The sequence below is a fragment of the Lutjanus erythropterus genome, chromosome 23 (genome assembly GCF_056507025.1).
Source record: "Lutjanus erythropterus isolate fLutEry1 chromosome 23, fLutEry1.hap2, whole genome shotgun sequence".
Lineage (NCBI taxonomy): Eukaryota > Metazoa > Chordata > Actinopteri > Lutjaniformes > Lutjanidae > Lutjanus > Lutjanus erythropterus.
In genome coordinates this window covers 16,948,812-16,973,276 of record NC_139339.1, presented here as the reverse complement: position 1 = coordinate 16,973,276, position 24,465 = coordinate 16,948,812, and the positions used below count along the sequence as shown (strand labels likewise).

Genomic DNA, 24,465 nt, shown 5'->3' with positions numbered 1-24,465 from the left:
TTTTGTTCTTCTTCTTGTACTTGTCTGCCTCAGATGTGCAGTCATCTCTGTGATCACAGACGTTATCATGGCCTTCAGCTGTGGCCAGATGAAAGGACGCTATGTCAATATTTTCATCCCTGGAGTACAAAAGAGACTTCAGCTTTGTGAGGTCCAAGTGTACACTGCTACTACTCATATTACAGGAGGTAATACAACACCGAGCAAGATGTATAGTTGAACTTGAACTTGAAATTGATACTGAATATTGTTTAGTGTTACTGCTATTTAGACTTACAACATATAGTGTCTCAAGTGAAGTCTGTTTTCTGCAACTGTTGAATGAATTACAATCCATCCAACAACAATCAGGTCAAATTTTCTATTCAGGTCAAATTTGACATTAGTGACAGAAACAGCTGCAAATTCATTACAACATACAGTTGATGAAGGAAGCAAATTCTAAGGGCTGTGGTTTTGTTAGATTAATCGGTTTAATAACTAGGAACAGAAAAGAAGATTGATTTTGTGTATTGGCGATTAAGTGTGGCAAGACTGTCTGGAACATTTTATTTCATTGTTAAGAGAGTAGAATACAGTTTTTTAAGTGTCCAGTTCAACCTGAAGACTGTAAAAAAGTGAAAAAAATAATTTCCCCCTTTTTTAATTAAGGGCTTTTCTGTGTCAGTGTCTTGCAGACTCTACATTGCAAACACTGATGTTTGTCACTGTGCTTACTCTCCAGCTAACGTGGCTCTGGGTGGTAGAGCCGTTCAGTCGTCACTGTGGAATCCACTGTATCAATCAAACTTAGTGATTGATGGCAAACCTTATTCAAACTTTGCGCATCAGAGCTGCACTTCCACTCTTTATGAGGAAAACCCCTGGTGGAGATTGGACATGCGGGGCCTGTATGACATTTCATTTATTGAAGTAATCCGAAGATCAGACTGGGTCATTAAAGAGCTAGAGGGGGCTGAAATCCGCATCGGTAACTCGCTGGAGAACGATGGCAACAACAATCCACGGTAATATAGGTGAAATTAGACAGGACTGCCATGTTGTTTGCCATGTATATGCCAACAAATTTGCAACAACAACATTTTTGTGATTGCAGGATTCATCATCCTGCTTTTAAGCACTAGTTTGTTTTTCTGTCTGTCTCTTTGTCCCTCAGATGTGCAGTCATCACTGTGACCAGTGACATTACCATGACCTACAATTGCAGCCCGATGAAAGGACGTTATGTCAACATAGTCCTCCCTGGAGTGAAAAGGATACTTCAGCTTTGTGAGGTCAAAGTGTACGCCACCACCCACATGACAGAAGGTAATACAGCACTGAGCAACCACACCATAACTGGTTGAATTACAATCTGGAGGGCATGATAGGACTGGTTGAAACTGGTTAATTTTAGCCTACATGAGCACCTGCCAGATTTTGCACCTGAAATGAAAAATGCCTTTTTAACCCTTTAGATCACATTAAAGGATTAAAAAGGCATTTTTCATTGCATCTCTACTTTAAAAACACTTAAATACTGCCAAGCTTTTTGTTTTTCACATTTTGGAAACGGAAAATCAATTCAATTTTTCTTCCCATAAAATATAATCTGCTCATGTGGGCTAAATTTGACCAGTTTTCACATTTTTTTTCACATGAAAAAAAAAAAAAATTAAATATCTACATATTTTTTTTTTAGAAAGCTTATTTGAAATTAATAACTTATCTCATGAAATTGCTAAGATTTTAATAATGTATTTAAATAACTTAAATCAATAGCTGTATGGATGATAAACTATTAGTTTCAATACTCATTTTTATTCTTTAAAGAGTCAATAGTGATGTGTAAACAACGGTAAAGTCTGAAAAATGACAACATTTCATAACACCACCAAAATGCCAGCTAGGTAATCACATCAGCAACTATTTTTCAGATTTTAAGAAGAGATGGATGGTGAGGATCAGTGCTGACTTTGATATGAGAGACCCAGACATTCAGCGACAAATCATGAGTCAGGTGAGAAATTTTATTTGCGTATTCATAAAGTCTACTCCCCTGTGTAAAGGCATGGAGTGGTAAAGGTAAAACTTATCAAACTAACTTCACTCAACATTTATAGGGAGTCCAAGTATTGATTTCCAGACCCTTCTAGCAGAGTTAGTAGTTGTGATGAATAGTTTAAGAGTTATATATAAGTTCTAATAAATGTAAAGACTATTTTTTGTGTATATTTCAAAGCTGGAGCTGGACATGAAAACCAAAAGCATAAATGATTTCAAGATCTGCTGGATGATGAGTTTCATACAAGGAAGAAAAAGCACAGTAAGACTTTATTTTCAAATTTCCTCCTAGTCTCTTTGTCTGTTTTTACTACAGTTTTGATTTTTTTTTCATTTTTCAAACTTTTTTATTATTGTTGTAGTATACATTAATGTAATCTTGAAATCAAAAATAATTTTTGAATTCACTTTTTGTGAAAGGAACTTCAGTGATAATGCAGCTAGAAGTGACTTCAGTGTAAACTCATCTGCAGCTGTATAAAATGTCCCAGGTTGTTGATGAGTTGCAACTATTAAATTATCTTTTTTTTTCTTCAAGACCTTTTTTTTTATTTGGCCTCCACAGCCAGCACATGTAGGCTCAAGACTAGCTACTGTCAAAATTTAGAGGAAAATACCCTTAGTGCTATAACAACTAAAAACCAAACCCTATTTCTAGAAGGTCATTTCTTATTTTACCATTTTAATAAAACTCGACCTACAGTAATACTTCACATGTTGGACTGTGCAGGCCTGTGTACATGTTTACCTGCAGAGGGAGTCGGGCTACAGAGTGTGTGTGCTGTCTTTTCTCCAACAGGTGGGTCCCACCAGTGGGAGGTGAAACATGAGTCCTACTTCCTTGACTGGATAACAGTTGAAAAACATGGTGGAGGGAATTATGACAACATTAAAGGGTGAATCCAGCATTTTTTTTTTTCATTCAAAGACACTGAAACCATGAACCTGTCTGAAAAAGATATATTAAAATTGTTGATTTTAAATGTGTTGTGCACTTTCATGTCAGATGTTATGGAAGCAGCATTATATGCAGATAAAAAGAATACTTTGACTTTTTGGAAAAATTTGCATATTCACTAGAGTGACTGCACAGTAAATAAGAAGGTGCAGCCAGCAGTCAGTTAGCTTCACTTAGCGTAATGACGACTATGTCTTTTACCAGCAGTCTAAGTTATATACCTCATATAACTTTAAGAAATTAAGAAAATGACTGTATTTATTAGGTATTTATCTTTTGTCATCATGTTGACATAAATTTTCTTTTTATTAAACAATGATCTAAAACACTGCAATTGTTTCTTTGTCATGAATTTCTCTTGTGGCTAGTTAGTCCACCAATAAAATATATATATATATATATATATATATATATATATATATATTTTTTTTTTTTTTTACCTCATTCTGTTTACTCTAAACTCTTTATCTGTCTATCATTGAAATATCCATAGATCCATATTACTTTATATTAATATTATTGCTGCATTGTGTATGCTGCATTTTAATTCACACACACACACACACACACACACACACACACACACACACACACACACACACACACACACACACATATATATATAAATAGTTATATGGTTATATAAATACATAAGTTCATCCACATATCCCTAAAAAGTCAACTTTTTATGAGAAAAACAGCCCTGTTCAACATCGTGACAATGCATTTAACAGCTAATCCAAGCAGGATTTATATGAAAAAAAAAAGATGATGATATGAAGACAGGGATGATATGAAATCTGGGCCGATCTGTGCTGATCCTCATCCCAGCCACTTCACTTCACTTCAATCCAGAATACTTCTTCTGAAACTGTAGTTGCCCTTAGGCCTGCTGGGCCACCAGGCTTGCAGTATACAGAGGGAAAACCTGCAATTCAACTTGTAATGCAACTGCCAATTTATGAGGATAATCCACATAATTGAGAAGAAATGCCCATTGGAGTTTGTCTTGACAATAACTTCTCTCTCAGCAGATGTTTTACAGCTTAGCACTGTCAATACTGCCAGCGCCACTCAGTTTAATGTCTTGGAAAATCCCTTAAAAACCTCTGGAGCTTTTGTGTCACACAAAAGCTGCAAGTCTAAGCTGCATGTTCTCTAGTAGCTTTATGGAGCGAGGGGGGCTAGAGGCTTTGCTGTTTGCAGCAGCCTGGAAAGTTTCCACAAGTAGCCTGCTTGCAAGGCGTTGTGGAAATGTTTTTCTTTATGTCCTCCTAAAATTCATATTTACTCATACATACACAGTGCTCACTTAGATAAGTTCTTTATTACATCGTGTCCCCCTTAGACATCAGTGTCCTTATATGTAGGTGTAAGGTCTACGGTCAACTCCACTTAAAAAAAAAAGCTCAGCTCCACATTAGGAGCAACCTCTCTGAGTATAAAAGAAGTCTAGGGGTAGGATAGGGGTTATGCACACTGTACAGTGCCAGATATGGGTTGTGATAATGAAAAAGAAAAAGAAGATTTGTCATAAATCAGGAGAAATACAATTGAATTTTGATCTCGGGAGGAAAAAAGGAAAGGACAATCAAGATAGGGAGGGTTGGCACATATGTCTTAAGACTTATGACCTGTGTGTCATCAGCAAACTTGAGAATGGTGATATTCTCATGAGATGCTATGCATGGATGTAAAGTGTGCATTGCCATTATTTATGTCTAATGTCCCAGAAGTTCTTTTTCATCATACAGCGTCATGATTCTCTTGCTGTCTGACTGTCTGCTCTTTTTACTCCAAACAGCAGGTGTGTGTTGGTACACACATTACGAAGTGTCTGCCCATTAATTAGATTCAAATTAATTTGAAGTTAATTTACAAATTTGTTTAATCAAATACACGAACCAAACTTGTGCCTCCGAGCATGAAAGTCAACATGAAGGACATCCGGCTGACAAAATCAAGTCAAATGTGTTGTGATCTGTCACCTGGGATGAAAACCAAAGAGAGACAGAAGCAAAGAACCAATCCTGCGCTGTTATATTTCTTGATTATTTATAATTTTTACTGCAAGTTCTTTATGACTTGTTGCAGACATTTTATGTTATTTTGTGATATGATTAAAAATATACAGAATTTTGCCTCAAAGAAATATTATGAGCAAAAAATTATGTGACTCCTGGTGTTTTGTTTTTTAGATTTTTAAGAATTAAGATTGACTTTTACAGGTTTACAGGTAGTCACAGCTTTGACGAGTAAGCCAATGACAATAAAAAGCAGCAATGTAAAGACACAGTCAGGACACAGTGCATTGGAAATAATGCATCTACTTCTAATCAGCCTTCTGAGCTGCAGTATCAACCGTGCAAAATGACCTTTGACAACAAAGCTTGAGCTTAAAAACATCATCCAAAGTGGTGTCTAGGTTCTTTATCATTATATATATGTTAAAATGACCTGAAGCAAAAGAAAGTAAAAAAAAAAAAAAAAAGACTTTCTGCATCATCAAACTGAGATTCTCATGGTGATATGATGCATACAGTTTGTGCTGCTGTACTACAGTTTTGTTCAGCTCAGCAACTTTGCATATCTAACATCTTCCCTCGTCTGAAAATCTATATTATTATATTATTATATATTCAATTAGGTTAGGGTTAGGTCTGGTGCTATTTTACAGTCAATTCAATTTGAAACTAGGAACATAACCTACTCCTAGCATCAGTTGGTGATCTAGCCAGGTTAAAAGAGAGCCTCCTTTGTGAGGCAGAACACTCTGAGTTTAGACAATACCTCATTAACCCACTAGTCTTGATTTGTAGCACACCCCACTGCATTTCTTGTTTCATCAATCAGGTCTCAAGGAAGTTATGAAAGAACTCCAGACTTTATAAAACTGAAAAGGTTCCTCTCTTAAATAAAAGCTGAACGCTTCAAGAGGCATGTATACTATTACACTGCTTATGCACTGTGTGATGCTAGTGGGCGTCATCTGATGGCCACTCTAATATAATGCATCTCCTAGCTCAGAAAAGAAGGCATTTCATGAGTTTTTATGAATGTGGAGAAACATTTGGGGGATTATGCATACCAAGAATACATAATAAAGGAGAAGTATTTACTGTTTGACCAAAATTCTAATACACAGTGAAAGTATGTGCCTTCTGTGTTCTTGTACTTATTATACAATTTCGAAATAGGTTCATTTTATTGTGTCTCAGTGGGATAATATGTAGTTTATGATTGATCTTAAAAATTAAGTTCTTTTGTTCTGTTAGTTGGAAAACAAAGGACAGGTTTAGCCACATATCATCCCACTCTTCATCCTGAATTTCAACACCAAAGTCAGCCTCCCATTCTGTTTAAATTTTAGCTATATTTTCTTTTGACTTATGGTATTTCAAATGGGCTCTTGTGTATGTATCATGAGCACAGTTAGCAGTCAGGTGTTACCAGACTCACACTCATGCATACTATGATGTGAAAGTGGTTTGAATTTATTTGTATGCAGGTCAATTCAAATGCATCTCAGGAAGGGCTGGGAACACCGGACATCATGATGAGCATTACACTATAATGTGTAGTTAAATATACATCATGGAGTGGAGCTGGAAGGTCATTTTTATTTGGGGTAAGTCATAAATTGATATGTATATATTTCTGCTGCATGTATTTTGTGCAATTCAGTCTCTTTCTTCTCTGTGCAATTAGCCATTAAGGAGGAATACTGTCTATACTATTTTCTCTTGATATAATTAATTGTCCTCCTCAGTGATTCATATGCATCCATTCAGTCCATATACCCATATATCTGTATAAGTGGAGGGTGAACATAATGTATATAGTCTGAATGTATAGTGTGTTTAATTAATTAATTAAATTAATTTGTTACCTACCTGTACTTTATCCAGCTGCTGTAACATGAATTTCCATGTTGTGGGATCAAAAAAGTCTTATCTTATCTTATCTTATCTTATCTTACATACATTCATACATTCTGCATGTTCATTTGTGAATAATTGTGTCTTGAATCATATTAGTGTTAAACTTTATTTGCAGGGTTCATCCTTCTCAGCTTGAGGATTACGCACCAGGCAGGTAAGAAAAGTACTAAACTGTCAAAAAGTAATACGCACACACAGCACCAAAGCACCGAAATCCGTTCTGTGTGTTTGAGCTGGTACATGTATAAAATGTACAAGTCATACAGTTTTTCAGCTTTGGTGGACTAATCAATAATTAAAATAAACTTACAAAAAGTCAAGAAAGGAAATATTCGTAATTAAACGTCGTAATTAAAGTTCAAGTTTCCCTCTTTCACTAAACTGAGTGTAACTGCCATGTTAACTCATTGTAAAACACACGTCATTTAAACTTCTTTCCACAGTTCCAACAATCACTGACTTTGGTGTGGTTGAAATCAGCCCTTTATACACCAGTTTGATGTGAAAATATTTGGGTTCCCTTTTGCCCTGTGATGCCCAACCATCTGACGCCTCTCCTGAACCTGCTGTTTCTTTGTTGTCCCTGAAGTCAGAGTTTTACTTGGAGCCACTGTAAATAGTGTAAAGACAAAAACAATGTAAAAGATGAAACAGACAAAACAGACAGAGATGGAGACTTGGCTGCAGAGAAAATGTGAAGTTCAGTTAGCTTTGAACAGAAACAGCAGGTAGAAATGTCCTTCAGAGGCCGACTTTTTACGTTTATACTTTTTTACTTTTATACTTTGAGTACAGAGCCTGTACATTTTCACCTTTACTTGAGTAAAGAATCTATGTACTTGTACTTTTACTAAAGTCTTGATTACTTGATTATTGATTCTATAATTTTAATCACTGCACTAACCCTCTAGCTAACGTGGCTCTGGGTGGAGTGGCTGTTCAATCCTCGATGTGGGACACCTCGTATCCACCAAGCTCAGTGATTGATGGCAGACCTCATTCGCACTTTCGATATCGAAGCTGCACTGCCACTTTGTTTGAGGACAAGCCCTGGTGGAGACTGGACATGCGGGGTCCATACGTCATCTCATCAATTGAAGTCATCCGGAGATCAGATTGCTGCAGTCATGAGCTGGAGGGTGCTGAAATCCACATCGGTGACTCACCGGAGAACCATGGCGACAACAATCCCAGGTGATACAATGAGTTCAACTATAGAAGTGCCATTTTATTTTCACCTCATTCACACTGACATTGGGCCCTATCTTACACCTGATGCAGAGCTGTTGTGGTGGTAGTGCAGGTGGATTTGCTGTGTTACACCAGCACAGTTGCTGTTTTTTCCATGTCTGCAAGATAGCAAATTAATTTGTGCCTGGTATATGTGGCCATGGACGGGAGGTTTCAAAATAAAGGCGTGGCCAGGAGTATTTGTTGTCTTGTGCGTGGTGCATTGGAGTAAAAACCACAGTTTGTAATAGCTGGGTGGACTGGTGCAGAACTGACCCATTCAGGACAGAGCACCAGTCTTGGCCCCAGGAAATGAATGGTCAATGTGAGCAGACCTTGACTTGCAGCTAGGGCTTCCCACTGACATTACCACTGCCAAACTGAGACCTCACATCATCCTGAGGATCAACCAAGAGGCTTGTCTTGTTAGTCAAGCTAGCAGTTCAATGAGCCTCTCAATGAAACATTTCCTGAGAGACACTGGACTTCAGGATCCCTCTGAAGAGGCAGGAAAGGGAGGTTTCTGGCACTGGCAGTAAAGAATAGACAAGACCCTGTGGCTACTGCACATGAGAAATGCCTTTCAGGTTTCAACACGAACCTGTCATCAAACAAACCAAGACACCGCACAAAGTGTAGTATGATAGAGGATTTCCTATGAGACATTATATTATTTTATATATTGTAATGTCATATTGAATCTCAAATACAAATCTACAAAGTTTTTCTTCTTTACTCTTGTCTCTTTGCCTCTTAGATGTGCGGTCATTGCTGTGACCAGTGACATTATCATGACCTACAACTGCAGCCAGATGAAAGGACGTTATGTGAATATTTTCATCCCTGGACAGGGAAGGAGATTACAGCTTTGTGAGGTCAAAGTGTACGCCACTGCCCTTATTACAGGAGGTAATGGAACACTGAGCAATTTCTTCTATAACTGGTTGAATTATGAGGGGTTTCCTGTGTAGACATCATGAAGTAGAAACTGACACAATATCATTTAGTGTTATTGATAGAGTTGCAAAATATCTTTGGGGGAGCACTGTTTTCTGCAACTGTAGCATAGTTTTAGACATTTGTGATCTTTTTTAACTTTGGTGATGTCCTGGCAATCGGGTCAAAATTTCTAACAGTTTAGTTTGCTTTACCATCACAGCCTCAAAAAGATTGCATGGCTATAGACTATTTTTCTTGCTGCACTGTACTTTTGTTAGAAGAACTGGTTCATTTTAATCCATATTTCATAACATTCTTCATGATATTCCCATCAGCTAATGTGGCACCAAGAGGAGTAGCTACGCAGTCTGCAAAACCAGCTTCTAACACAAATGCTCCACAAATGGCTATTGATGAATACCCAGGGTATCCTCAAGAAACTTGTGCCTCAGCTCCACTGCAAGACAACCCCTGGTGGCAGCTGGACCTGATCAGTATCTACCACATAACTGCTGTGTCTGTTACCAGTGCGGGAGGCTGCTGTTCAGGGGAGCTGAACGGTGCTGAGATCCGCATTGGCCTCAGGAGTGACACTAGCAACCAGAGGTGATACTAGCAGGAATAAAGAAGTATCTACTCGCCTGTAGTAGTACTATGCTTTGTCAGCCACTTTGATTCTATACTTCTCCTGTCAGGTGTGCCATCATTTCCACTGCAGAGGGACAGCGCAGATACAGCTACCAGTGTGGAATAATGCAGGGTCGCTTCGTCCATGTTGTTCTTCCTGGACTACAGAAGAATCTGACTATCTGTGATGTACGGGTGTATGGTACTGTGCTCGGTAAGCTCCACACACCATTGAAATGCCACTTTCCCAAACAGATTTCTATGATAGAGAGTTCTGCCTATGTAAGCTGAGTCTTTGACTTTATTCATGGGGAATGCCATATTGGAAGAACAAAAGGCATGATACAGAAAAGGCTGTGGGTCCTTTCATAGTTTTTGTATAAGGAGTAACTTAATGTTCCCTAAAAATGTGATTCAGTAGTTAAAGTTCTCACCTGGCTGCAGTAATGTACAGGTGTACTTTGGACCCACATTACTATTAGGTGTGGTTACTAGTCCAACCAGAGGTGAAACAGGCTTGAACCAGAGAGGGCAGCAAAATACTGCTTTTTATTCTGATGTTAAGTTCAACATAAACCTTTAAATGTAACCACACACACACACACACACACACACACACACACACACACACACATTAACAGGATACACATGTGCCATACGATAAAAATTGTGTACTGTTTGCCCCAAAGCCTGCTATTAGATAAGATTCATGTTTTGTCTGCTTAAAAAAGCCCCACACACTACATTTGACATTTTATTGCAGTGCTGTGTTTCAGCTTCCAGTACATACAACATAGCAGTAATGTCATATTCAAAATTAATTTTTATTCAGTTTTTTATTGGCTAAAATTTCCTATAAAAATCAAAACTTGCTATAGGCAGATAAAAATCTGACTTTTGTTATTTACTGTGTACTCTGGACTTTTGTTACACCTCTAGACTCCACTGGTTAATCAACATTTATTTCTGCTGGTAAAGGATTATTTTGTAGATGTTTTTTGCAAAAAAGAAAAAAAAAGTCATATTTTTTAATGTTTTTCTCCTCAATAGAAAATGTGGCTTTAAGAGGAGTGGCATATCAGTCTTCCACAAGAGAGAAAACTGAAGGTCATGCTAGCAGAGTTATTGATGGCCGTCAGTTTTCTAAATGCAGCATAACTAAAAACAAACCTGATCAGTGGGTGACAGTGGATCTACTGGTTCCCTACAATGTGACTGTTATCCAGCTTGCCTATAATGAAGACTGCTGCCATAGTGATGAGGTCGAGGTGGACAACACAAGGTAAACAGACAGTATGTCAGTATTGTGAATATACAGTATGTTAAAAGTGGAGAGTGTCCTAAGACAAACTGCAGCAGCAGTCATAGCAGAAAATCCCAAAGAAATTATATTAACTTTCGAGTGACAAAGTCCTCTAGTATTTGTTGTATCAAGATCAATAAATGTTCAATGTTTATGTTTTCTTTTACTTGCTCAGTGGGCCACCCTGTTCACCGTGTTTTTACTTGTCCCTATACAAATTCTTTCATTCATCAGTGTTTATCAAATAACAACAAAAACTAAAGTCAGTTGTCATGTTTAATGTAGGGCTGCAAATCTAAAAATGTCAGAAAATACTGGATTTTTATGCCAGTTTTTCACAAAGTCTCCACAAGATATTCAGTTTAAGATCATAATTGTGGGGAAATCACCATATTTGAGATACTGAAAAAGACTTTTCTTGAACTTTAACTTAACTTTAACTTTTATTTTACTTTAACAATAATTTATTGCCTTTTTACCACTTTCTCTGCTGTGCAAGTGAGTTGCCAGATTTGCTAGCCTAGCATGGCATTTTACTTGCCCTGGGCAAATGAACAATCCTTACTGTTGAGCCCTAAATACATTAGGTGGTAACACTGTATCCACATTTTCTGGTGTTTTTAAAAATTGTCCCAATTTAGAGGGTAAGGAGAGTTGAAAGGAGATCCTACTGGTGTTTATCTCTTTCAGCAATCAATGGAGGCAGATTTGGAAGATATTCCCAGTTTGAACACTTGAAAGGGGAATTTTAATGCCCCAAGACCGTCTGAACAATGCATATGAAATACATTTGTATGTAACCAACTTCACAGATGAACACATACAATGACAATCCAAGATTAGTGGAGAGTTCATAGGACTGGTAAAATGTTATATATTTTTTTTTATTATCTAATGTTGAATAGGAGAGGGCATACCTTCAAATTGCCTCCCAACGTTTTGCACCAAAATAACATCAAATACATCCCTTATCTATGGGAACATGGCATAAAAGACTACAGCATTAGAATGCTGTAATAAATAAATATTGCGATCTATCGTAATTTCATAAATATATATTTTTAAGTGTGGATAATAATATGAATTAAGTATAAAAGTAAACATCTTTGTTTCTTTTGCTCTACTTCAGTTGTTCGGCCATCTCACCTAGTTCTAAATATCTGGTGACCATGGATTGTGGTGGGATTGTGGGTCGGTATGTGACTGTAATCCATCCTATCGTACCGCCGCAACTGTGTGAGGTGGAGGTCTACAGCACTTCAGAGAATCTGAAAAACAAGGTCCCTCAGCGACCTCCACCTAATGGTAAACAAATATGTAATCCTTACAATACAAAATTCAAACTGGAAATTGAAGGGTGAACCCATTTGCAGATGACACTGTCATTTACATTAATATTTTATTAAGACAACAGTTCTTGTTTATAAAACTCTCTACCAAAGTTAATGTACAAACCTGCAACAGGCACTCATAGTAGTCTTTTTTGATGATTTTTCTTCTTTCTTCATCACTAGATTACTGCTCCTCCACTTCTTGCAGTCGTGACTACATTCTCATTCACAGTGAATCTAAAACATGGTTTGAAGCCCAGGCCTACTGCAGAGAAAGATACACTGACCTGGCCACCATCAACAATGCTCAGGACATGAACAGGGTCATTGACAAAATGGGGAATGACTTTGACGACTTTTGGATTGGGCTGTACAAAGATGTCCATGTAACCTGGAAGTGGTCTCTATCAGCTGATGGTTACTACAATGGAGATGGCGATGCTGAGTTCAGGAACTGGGATGTTGGTGAACCCAGCAATGCGAGTGGCATCCTGCACTGTGCTGGCATACAACACACTGGTGAATGGAAAGACCTGGACTGTGACTTACTCCACTACTTCTTATGCTTTGATGGTAATATTATGGAAACTGTTATTCAGATGCATTCCCAAATGTTAACGTAGTATCTGCAGTTGATGAGCTGGTTTCTATAGTCTCTCTATAGGGATTTTCATAATGCAATTAGCCCTAGACTAAAATAGCTGTTAGCCCCAGGCGAAGGGCTCTTTCAGCCTCGGGCTAAGAGAGCTTTCACACAGCTGCAGACAGCTGGAGGGGGGTCATCAAACTCAAATCTGCTACTACACCATTTTAATACATGGGGGCACATTTCACAATTTTTTTAATTCTTTATAAGATTTGCAGTTACAATTGTAGTCTAGGAGCAATAAAAGAAATTCAGTTGCACTACTGGTTAGTGGAACATGGTTATAATGGTGATAATTGCATTGAAATTCTGATTTTTTTCTGTTCATAGTATGTGTTGATGAGTCTTTTTTTTCTGTGGTCACAGGAGACGGTGCAGCAGAAACAAAGATTCTTGTTGAAACACCAATGAAATGGACTGATGCTCAGCACTACTGCAGAAAGCACCACACAGACCTGCTAAGTGTATGGAGCCAGACTGAAAACCGTGAAATCCAAAGCATGATGCCGGTGGGAAAGCTGGCCTGGATCGGCCTATTCGGAGACTCCTGGAGGTGGTCCGATGGGAGTAACTCCTCATTCAGATTCCAGTGGCAAGAACAACTGGACAGTGTAGGAGAAGGTCCGAACTGTGGTCATGTTTATGACAGGAAATGGAGCGCAAGGTCCTGCAACACCAAATCTATGTTTCTCTGCTACTGTAAGTGTTGTACAAGTTTATGCAGGTTTTACATTAGTGCTTAAAGAAACACTTCATCCACAAATAACTATTTTTCCTTGGCTCAGTGCTATTTATTCATCTAGATAGTTCTGACGTGAGTTGCAAAGTTGTGGAGATATTGGATGTCTGCCCTCGCTTGAATGTAATTGAAGTAGATGGCTTGTGGTGCTCAAAGCTGCAAAAACATATTTAAAAAATGCAAAAGCAATGTCTCTTTCTAGAAATCATGACTCAGTGACTCGGGTTAACCCATAGACCAGTTTCATGTAGGAACTACTTTCTCTCTGTAGAAAGAAAGTCATTAGTGATGCTGGTTGGAGATGCAATTTGTATTCAGTTGACTAAAACAAGCTAAACAAATGGTATAGCTCTTTAAATCACAGCATTTAATAAAACTGCCAAAATAACAACGAGGTAGTCACATCAGCAACTACTTTTCAGATTTTAAGAAAAGAACAATGGTGAAGATCAGCACTGACTTTGACATGAGAAACGCAGTCATCCAGCAACAAATCTTGAGCCAGGTGAGAAGTTTTACTGTTTAATATGTACATTTGTAAAATATACTCCTCTGTGTTAAGGCATGGAGTAGAAGGTAATGTTTGATTACACTTTATTTGAAGGGGTGTGCATAAGACTGTCATTGTCTTAGGGACTGTCAGGGACTTTAATGACAGGGATCATGACATAGTTATGGCAATGAGATGGAAGTCTAATGCACACCACATTCAAATGAAGTGTTAAATTATCTTTTGCTCAGTATTTTATTTATATAAATTCCAACTGCTGATTACCTCACCCCTGTAGCAGTGTTAATACGGATGAAGTGACTAGTAACTCATAATTTCTAAGAGTTAAATTGCTATTCATTAAATTTCTAATACATTTAAAGACCCATTTTTGTGTATGCATCCTAGCTGGAGGCAGAGATGAAAAACACAGGCATCAGTGATTTCAAGATCCGTTGGAGGAGTTTCACAAAAAGAAGGAACAGAATAGCACAGATGTAAGACAATTTTCCTCCTGTTCTTACTTTGTCTTTTTTATTTATTAATATTATCCAAAGGGTGTTTACTAAATCTTGAAGTTAAGCTGAAATTTGAATTCTACTCACTTTGAGTTGGATTATTATTATTACTATTTTTTTTTACATATTAGTGAAAATAACCACTAAACATTGCTATGCCAGCAATGCCATTTAAAATTTATATTTGTCATGCACAAGTCAAAACATATATATTGTTTGATATTTGATCATTTTAACAACAATTGATTCAAATTCAAATTCAGTTAAGCTTTGTCTTTTTCTTGATTTAAAAATTATATTTTGTTTGTGTACTTTAAAAGGGGGGTGGGTGGGGATATTTGATGCCAAATCAAATTTGATGTTATTGGTTTGTACAAGATTTTGTATAATTATAAAATATGTAAAGTCATCAAGGCAGTGCAAAACAATATTCACTGTATATTCAGTGTACTCTATGTAAAATCACTGTGCTGTTCTACATGTGGAGGGAGTCAGACTACAGTGTCTGTGTGCTGTGTTTTCTCCAACAGGTATGTGCAATCAGGTGGAGGTGAAACATGAGTCCTGCTTCCCTTTACCGAAGTTGAAACTCATGACCAGTGGACTGTGTGCAGTGGAGGGAATGAACAGGGAAAGTACAGAAAAATTAAAAACAGAAAGATTGTAAAGAAACACAGTATTTTTAACCTTTTATATTTTTTTTAACTGGAAGCAAAGTTTCTATGTAAATGGATTTGGAAATGTGCTGATAACATTTCATTTCTTAGCTAAACCAAAACGATCTTATGTAGTCAATAATAATAAAATTGAAGAAGGGTGAAGCTTGCATTGTTTGATATAAGCAAAATATGCCAATATGCTTATTCATTAGAGTTAGATTAGTAAGATTATAAGTTTTATTTTAGTTTTAGTTTTCAGTTTTCAGAGTATATTCAATATTTTCACTGAAGTTTTTTATTTTTTTTTTTTTAATAAGGGGTATCGATAGTTGTAAGGTGTGACTATTTTTTTTACTTCTTACTTTTGGTTTAGTTTTAGTTTTACATTACAATACTAGCCCTGATTCCAACCAGACAGGATGCAAGACTGTGGTAAAACGGGATAAATGGATTCATATTATCTTCCCAGAAAAATCACTGGTGTTTTTGTTGCTGCTGTTTACATTCCCCATATGCAAATTCAAAGTATGCACTACTAAATGCTTCCCTCTACAAACATTTGTACACACAATATGTTTTATGTATGTGTAGCGTACTTTTATTTCTTTGTGCAACCTTATATTGTAAAATGAACATGAATATATCTAACTGCTAAAATACAAAAATTAAAATGAATATATGTTCATTTTTATTGTTTACTTAATTTGTAACCAGGCAATATAGTTTCAGCTGGAATCCAGTGCCAGAGATTTGTGTCTGTCAAGGGAAAATATTTGTAGAGTGACTGTGAATAAGATGAATGATTTCAAAAGCAAATCTCACTAGTCCAGTTAGTCATCTGGTGCACTTGGTAATATTTTTTGTGTTTCATGTCTAAATGTGTCTGACATAGTATCTCAAAACTATGACTTAATATCACAAAATTATGAGAAACATTCTCAAACAAACATTCAAACATTCATTCAAACATTCTCTCTTCAAAAAGTTTGTTTTATTTTGAGATACTAAGTCAGTATTTTGAGGGGGAAAAAAATCATTATTTTGAGACACTAACTTTTGATAATGTTTAAACATACACCTGCTGGCCAATCAGAAAAGACCCAGACCGTGGTATAATTATGTTCAGTCAATGGATATTTTAGAATTTAGGAATTTGTTAAGACTTGCAAAAGAACACTGCTGACAAACAACACAAACACAAAAGGTGGGCAACCAAACAAGCCTGTTCAACCATCTGATGTCAAAGGACCACTGGTAACCAAATCTGCTTATGTTTCCTCCTGAGTTTTGCATGATATGACATGACAAAGTGACGAAAATTTCCATCAGTGTTCTCAGCACACATCCTGAACCCCTTAACAGGGTCAGTTTTACAGGGTTTCAACGACAAGAGAGGTCAGTATAGAGTGAAAATATATCTACTTGTAATTTAAATGATTATTTACTGTTAATACAGAACAAAATATAATTAATCTCAAATTATTCAATTATTTGAAGTACTTTGATTTACATATGAAGCATCGTTTTTCTTTTTCCGGCTCACAGATAAATGGTGTGGCTATATGGTTCTATCCCTTTTCTTGGTAAGTTCAATTAATGGAGCAGCATTTGTTCTTTTATATTGACTTTGGTGGTTGTTGAAAGATGAAAATAACACAGCGTGCTTTTTACACAGGGATTTTCCTTTTGTGTCAGAGGACCACTGCTTTGCTGAGTAAGTACCTGTTCAGGACAAAAACTGATTTTAGATCTTGGCCTCTGTGAAACTGTTTGTTAATAATTAATTATTAATCCTTTGTGACAACGGCTCCAAAGAGATGTGAAGATAATGGTGCCATTAATATTTTTAATAGAATAATTAAGAATAATATATGAATTTCGGGCTTCTACCATTAAATAGCTAAGAGATTTGTTGTGTCCTGCTAGGTTGTGTTTTTGTTACTTTATTTGAAGGGGTGTGCATAAGACTGTCATTACACTGGTGAACCCAAAGGAGTATTAATGAATGTTTATGACTGTTGTCATTAAGTGTTGGTCAATTATGTCATTCTTTATGCAAAGTTGACATTGTTTGGGAGATCTCTGTTTAGTGCTGCAATGAAGAGAGTAAAGTCACAGAGGTGTTGGTTCAGTGTTGCAGTAAATCAGACTCAGGAGGTTTCTGCTCAGACTCAGGACAGATAAAAAAGTTTCTTAAATGTCTAAATTCTGCTCAAAGATCCTCCACAGTACCACCTCATCAGTTCCCCCCTGACCTGGCACGAGGCTCAACGCTTCTGCAGAGTAAAGTACACCGACCTGGCCACCGTGAACAACATGTTCAACAAGAACATGCTGGTCAACATGCTAAGCAGTCGGGTGACATCCAGCTGGATTGGGCTTCACAGGGGAGGGGTTCGCAGGTGGATGTGGTCCGATGGCCAGGGCGGAGCGAAGTTCACCAGGTGGACCGATGGAGAACCGAACAACAATGCAGGGAAGGAGTGGTGCGGAGAGTTGTCTCAGACAGGCTCGTGGAATGACTTACCATGTGAAGAGGAAAAAGGTTTTGTGTGTTATGAACGTAAGTAAATGACACACACTGATTATTTTAGCACATATAAAGTGATCAAACATATTTAAAAATGCAGCCCAACAACATTCAAATGGCTGCTTTTAGTCCATTGATTCACTGGTCCTAAAATATGATCAGTTGACAAAGACAATGTAGATGTTTCAGCCATAACTCAGACTCTTAAAGACCATCCACACCAAGAACAACAGCTACACAAGAATACAGAGATATATCTTTTCAAAAATTGTCAAGTCAAGTTGTCTTTAGTTGAGATTATTTACTGTTCTTCTTTACATAACCCAGTTTTAGAAACTGAAAAGAAAAAGTATTTCAAAATGTGGTCAAAGTGAGGTGGATTTATAAGACTCAAAGATTTAAGTTTATCTAAAGAAGAAAAGTAAATTTTACCAACAAAAAATAGTAGTTGTTAAAACTTTTTCCAGACTTAAAGAGTTTGAGTTGTGCTCAAAACTCTGACATCTATTGCAGTGCATTGCCTTCAAATTTTGAGTTGTCCCAACTTTTTCATAGACCTACACTGATAAATGAAAATCAAAACGTTAAAAGCCAGGGAGCCACTGGAGAGAGAGCTGCATGTGGCTCTGGAGTTGCAGGTTTAGGTTAAAGTTAAAATAACCACACTGGGGTTCCCATCTAAGGGACAGCTAGCACACTCCCTGACATCTGACATCTGGGGTCACAACCCCAAAACGTTGGGAACCACTGGTTTTATCTTAAACAGTGAGCTGTATTTTATTAGCTTACCGTATTTATCAAATCACTACTTGGCAAATATTAAGTATCACAAGATTAAATCCACACTCACAAACACACTAGCATCACCAGCTTTAAAAGGAATTCAAAACAAAATCGACTTCAAGCTGGTTGACATTTCCCTTGAATTTCCATATCATTTTACTTCCTGCAAACTACTGTGTGATGTAAGAGGATGTGTTTGCATACAGGTCCCTCTATTTTTAGGGCATGTAAATTTAACACCATCCAAAGGAATCGTTTTTTAAGTAAATTCTCTGTTTATTTCTTACCCATCATCTCTTGCTTGACCCCTGCTTGCTTTGCAGAACAAAGGCCTAAAAAAATCACTCGTGCTATCATCTCCTTGTTTGTCTCTTTAGGTGACCATGGTGGCCAGGAGAAGTACGTGTATTACTCAGAAAAAAAAAACTGGGTGACCAGTCTAGAGCTGTGCAGAAGTCGCCACACTGACATGGCCTATGTGAACACGGAGGCTGCCAATTCAGAGGTTGCCAATTTGGTCAAAACATGGACGGGCTTTATCTGGCTGCCCAACAAAGTGTGGTTCGGTCTCTTCTGTGATACCTGGCTATGGTCGGATGGAAGCAAAACGTCCTTCAGGTTCTGGCAGAGTGGCACGCAGTCTGGGGGAAACTGCGCTTCTATTTCAGTGTCACATCACGGACGCTGGGTTGATGCTTATTGTAACGAGAAGGCCGCGTTTGTCTGCCAGGGCGGTGAGTTACTGAAATGCCAAATGAATAAAGTAATTCCTAAACATACTGCCTACCAAAGTTGAGCTGACAATCTGCAAAACATAGCAAATGACAGAAAGAGACAAAGATCATGACAGGCATTCCACAGCAGTTTGCAACTAAAGAACAGATAATTCCCTGTTCAAAGCAAACAGAGCGAAAAGCAGATATGGAGAAAATGTAAATTTTGTAATGTTGTTTAATTTAGTGTATTTAATTAATTATTATTCTATTTTCATGTTGGCAAATTGGAACTCGAGATCACTTGTGAAATTTCATTGACAGAGACACTTTCAGAATTGAATTTAGGCACATTAAATTGACAGTGTGATTCTGTGTGTGGATGCTGCAGGCCTCAAAGTAAAGAAGATGGTATTAAGGATGAAGATACGCTCTGATGTGAAATTCACTAACTCTGCAGTCAGTGATGCACTCCTGAAAGAGGTAAAAATTATAATTTATAAAGAAATTTATTTTTGCCCGACCTCCCTCTCGTTCCTCAGCTTTGTTGCCTCCCCTGTCCACGAATATGAATCACTATTAGCTCACATCACCTGGTAAGATCAAAATTTAATCTACAAAGATCAAAACCAGGCCTTTTTTTGTAGCCGAGTTATCTTGAATTTCTGCAGTTTGTCTGGTCAAATCAAACATAACATTACTGAGTGTCAGGATCCCACAGTTTCCCCATTCATCCTGCTTACGCCTCATGTCTTTATTCCACTGTTGTCTTCTTAGAGACTCTTTTAACCAGTTCAGTAACTTATAAAAGTTTAATCCTGGGTTCTTTCACTTTTTGTTAGTGCATCCCTGCACACTGCAGCTTTTAGACATGTTTCTGTTGGAAAGTGACAAAAGGCACTTGGCTAGCAAAACAGAGGAGAGGCTAGGTGCAGTTACTGAGGGGTAGGAGTGGGGTTGGGAGGGCTGGAGAGGGTGGGAAGTATTTGTATTCATGAATCCCTGAAACATGTATGAGGGGAAGGTGCAGAGCTTTACGTAAGCCATTTTAACAAGGTATTTGAACTTATTTTGCAAAAAACACGAGACAATTTATTACTTTTTGCCGAGCATTTTTATGTTTAAAACATGACTGGAGATGGACAATAAGACAAACAAATTTATAGATTTATTTAGCTTTATGATTCATTAACCTGCAAATTTGGCTGCAGGTAAAAGTGTGACAGTGAAAATGTTTGTTTTTTTTAACACTGGGGTTTTCCCTCAGTTGGAGACGAGCCTGAAACTTCAGCGGCTGACTGATTTCAGTCTCAGCTGGCGACGAGACAAACATGGAATCATCTTCCAACGTCATGAGCAGTTAAAGATCGCTGAGAAGACAGGTGATTGTAACCTCCTAATCTGAAAATGCATGCTTGACCCGACAAGTGTAGTACTTTGACTGTCAGCAGTCATCAGCAGAGAGCCACTGGACAGTGAAACAGGTTGAAAAACCCTCTTCAAATACTCAACATTTTGGGAAACACATTTATTCACTGTCTTGCTGAGAGCAAGATCCCTACAGCCAGCTGCTGGTTAGTTTAGCCCCACCTTTACCATCTCCACCATTAAAGTGATGCACACATGACTATGACAATAATCCAGTAATATAGCAAACATCATTCTGCACACTCTCTTTTTACTTTTCAGTACTTTAAATATATATGAATGGCAAGACTGTTATACTTTGACTCAGGCAGTGTATAACACAACTTTTAGGCAAAATTTTTTTCAGAACTTGTAACAGGCTCTGCACTACTGCTCCTTTTACTCCACCACCACTGCAGTTCACTGATTAACATGTTAAATCTTATTTGTTTAGTCCATGCAAAAACCAAAGAGTCAGGGAGCAGTAACTTCCTGTTGGTTGCCTGGCAACTGCTCGGAGCCAGAAAGTAGTCCAAACCAGAAACAACCCATAAAACAGCGTGTGTGGATCAAACAAAGGAGACACAACATGCTACTCAGGGAACTTTAGAGGTGCTGATAGTCAGGGCAGCTGTTTCTCCTTTCACAATATTTGTGCTAAACTAAGCTAAGCTAACCACCTGATGGCTTTATGTTTGGCACATCTAGTATTTTCTAAAGTAGCAAATCATTCCATAAAGCTGGTTAAAAACTTTGCTTCAACAAATGTGGATAACAAACACACAGAAGTGGTTGACTTGATAATACTTATTATTCAAAAGACAAATTTTGGATCCCAAACTGTGGCCCTAGACAAAAATTTAAACAAAAATATAAACATAGTGCTGCAGGAATAAGTCCAAAAACCAAGAAATGAGTCAGCATTGTGCACAACTAGTTCTCTCATCTCGAAGTCAGTGTTTTTTTTTGTTATTTAAGGTCTGTGGTTAATACAAACTTAAGGGATTTTCACTGTTTATTCTACCACATAAAATACTTAGAGGTATGGTTCACCAAAATGTGAAAATTCAGTCATTATCTACTCACCCTCATGCTGATTGAAAATCGCATTTATTTTTGAATCCACAAAACACTGCTGGAGTTACACAGGAAAACAGCTTTGCAGAATCTCCCACACAGTTTAAGTGAATGGTGGCCAGTGAGCAGCATGTTGGGGCTTTAGCAGACTTCGATTACACCAGACGAGCAGTACGAAGGGATTTTATGTTTGGTTTGGTCACCATTTACTTACATTGTTTGGGAGGTTCTGCAACACCTGTGAAATTCCAGCAGCGTTCTGTGGATGAAAAATCTAAACCTGACCTTGGGTGTGGAGATAATGACTGCATTTTCATTTCTGTGTGAACTATCCCTTTAAGTAAATACCCCACCTGTGAATTTTGAAGCTTGTATGCGTCTTAAAAGCAATTGCTAACAAGTGACTACATGAGACTACAGTCCCCAAAAACTTTCATTCTGTAAAAACATGTTTTTTTCTCATTACAGGATGCTAACTGTCAAGCCCCTGTTGTTTTAATACAACTATTGAAAAACTGAGAGTGATCATTTTAATACTGTATTGAATGTGTTTACGTTTTGTGTATTAACCATTAAGAAGTAATGAATGTACCCTCTTGAAACTTGTTAGCCTTTTTAACTTTTGTGTGGACGATGTTATAAAACAAAATGTAAGTAATGTAAGTTCAAATAATAAACTGATAAATTGAGAATTGAAAGCAGCATGGAGGAGGAAAAAGCAAGCCTTTCAGCAGGGGATAGCGTGCAGATTAGTCATACCAAAAGAAATTAGGCAAATTGTCAAGCAAGAAGATGACAGCATGACAGGGAGTACACACAACGATAAGGCAGGAAAAGAAGAAATCATAGGTGATCATGAGGGTGATTTCAGATGCAAATGACTTAAACAAAGTCTGTGGCAGGTTTGATACTTCAAACTTCGACTCTGAGCAGAATTTGATTAGGCAACAAATTGTCCTTAGCCAGGATGATTGTCAAAGAATGAACATAAGAAACGCAGCCATCCTACATTAACTGATACTGTGAGAGTGTAGAGAAGAGCTACGGGATTTAGAGGATAACTACAAAACTAAGTAAAATCTGTTATCTACCTTTTACATTCATCTTTAATTGTCAATATTTATACATTTACTAATGTGTGAGTGAACCTATCAGTTGCTTGATGCATGGTGCACAAAAGCTTTCTATGATTTTGTGGGTAATAAGAATTTCTTAAATTTCAGTCAAACTATTGTTTTTTTTTTCCTTAAAGGGATAGTTCACCCAAAAATAAACAGGTTTAGTTTTTTAGTCCACAAAGCACTGCTGGAGTTTCACTGGAAATCATTGCTGCAGAATCTCCCAAACAGTTTAAGTGAACGGTGACCATTTTTCCAAGACCAAGTCTCCTAAAGCCCCGTCATGCCAAATTGACTTGAAAGATTTCATTTACATCGTGTGTTTAGCCTAAATCTTCACTGTAGATCCTTAGCTTGTCAGCCACGACCATACTACCTGAACTGGGTGTGCGTTGTGTGATGGTGTGTGTGTGCAAGTGTATGGCATGTCAAGGCTTGAAGAGACTTGGATCACACCACACACATAGTATGGAGATTTCTTTTGGGTTGTTTTTTTAAACTGGTCAAGATTCTGGGAGATTCTGCAAAGCAATTTTCCAGTGAAACTCCAGCAGTTTTGTGGACCGAGAAAACAAAACCTGGCCTTCAATCAGCATGACAGTGAGTGGATAATGAATTTTTGGATGAACTATCCCTTTAAGACTTTTTTAGGCAGACTGTAATATCCTAGGTGATATTCCTGTTCAGTTTGTGACTTTATGTGATTACTCATGTTTTGATTGCAGAATGTCAGTTATAAACCATTTGTTATTAAAGAAAATTTAAAAACAATCTTTACTTTGTTCATTTCTGAATTATTTTAAGATTTTATGTTATTTTCATGTGTGGTTTCTCATACCTTTGACCATAGAACCCTAGAAACTGTGTGTTAAATGTGAAAACAACAACAACAACAACAAAACACATTTAAGCTTAATTTTCCTTATCTCTGAAGCGATTTATTAGACTACAGATACATGGGTTTAGCCTGACCATGTCTCCTTAATCCTCCTTAATTCTGCCAGAAATTGCATTTGTAGTCAAATACATGTTGACTGCACCATCACATGTTATGGTGAGTTTGCATACAGTGAAAATCATTAAGCCCTCAGACTGATATAAAGCACAGATCTAGGGCAGCAAAACACGGCAGACGCACCACATCAGATAAGGTACATGTCTAACTTTTTAAATAATAATCTCAATTTTCACTACTTTTTATTGGTGGACTGAATACTATAAAAACATTATTCTTTTTAAACTGACATACCTTTAATTCCTGAATGTGATCAGTATCCTAATTTGTTTATCTACTTTTGCAGCCATGGATCCTCGAACTGGCTTTTTTACAGGTAAAACTAAACAGTTACTAAGATCTTTATGTTTTTTTTTCCATTAAATATCTTTATTGTTTATAAAAATACAAACTACTTT

General features: G+C 37.3%; 2 protein-coding genes across 2 annotated transcripts; both read left to right on the top strand.

Moving 5' to 3' along the window:
* The first annotated feature begins 36 nt into the window (after nt 1-36).
* Nucleotides 37-15,738, top strand: LOC146305938 (uncharacterized). Its single transcript, XM_084712564.1, has 12 exons — nt 37-188; nt 725-1,007; nt 8,930-9,081; nt 9,447-9,717; nt 9,807-9,952; nt 10,789-11,020; nt 12,171-12,346; nt 12,556-12,945; nt 13,385-13,717; nt 14,180-14,262; nt 14,656-14,744; nt 15,296-15,738. The coding sequence occupies exons 1-12, from the start codon at nt 68-70 to the stop codon at nt 15,324-15,326; spliced, it is 2,307 nt and encodes a 768-aa protein (XP_084568690.1). The 5' UTR covers nt 37-67; the 3' UTR covers nt 15,327-15,738.
* Nucleotides 15,739-16,497: 759 nt separating this feature from the next.
* Nucleotides 16,498-22,971, top strand: LOC146305937 (macrophage mannose receptor 1-like). Its single transcript, XM_084712365.1, has 7 exons — nt 16,498-17,007; nt 17,100-17,138; nt 17,643-17,987; nt 19,115-19,471; nt 19,842-19,933; nt 20,718-20,832; nt 22,403-22,971. Exons 1-7 carry the CDS (start codon nt 16,974-16,976, stop codon nt 22,408-22,410), a joined length of 990 nt encoding a protein of 329 aa, XP_084568491.1. The 5' UTR covers nt 16,498-16,973; the 3' UTR covers nt 22,411-22,971.
* Nucleotides 22,972-24,465: the final 1,494 nt, after the last annotated feature.

What these genes read in the sequence shown, in the direction of transcription:
- LOC146305938 (XM_084712564.1), top strand. Translation starts at nt 68, where the DNA reads ATGGCCTTCAGCTGTGGCCAGATGAAAGGACGCTATGTCAATATTTTC. An exon ending in GGTGTATGGTACTGTGCTCG is followed by an intron (nt 9,953 to 10,788) that starts GTAAGCTCCACA and finishes TCTCCTCAATAG; the next exon opens with AAAATGTGGCTTTAAGAGGA. An exon ending in GTCGAGGTGGACAACACAAG is followed by an intron (nt 11,021 to 12,170) that starts GTAAACAGACAG and finishes GCTCTACTTCAG; the next exon opens with TTGTTCGGCCATCTCACCTA.
- LOC146305937 (XM_084712365.1), top strand. Translation starts at nt 16,974, where the DNA reads ATGGTGTGGCTATATGGTTCTATCCCTTTTCTTG. An exon ending in TGGTTCTATCCCTTTTCTTG is followed by an intron (nt 17,008 to 17,099) that starts GTAAGTTCAATT and finishes CTTTTTACACAG; the next exon opens with GGATTTTCCTTTTGTGTCAG. An exon ending in AGGTTTTGTGTGTTATGAAC is followed by an intron (nt 17,988 to 19,114) that starts GTAAGTAAATGA and finishes TTGTCTCTTTAG; the next exon opens with GTGACCATGGTGGCCAGGAG.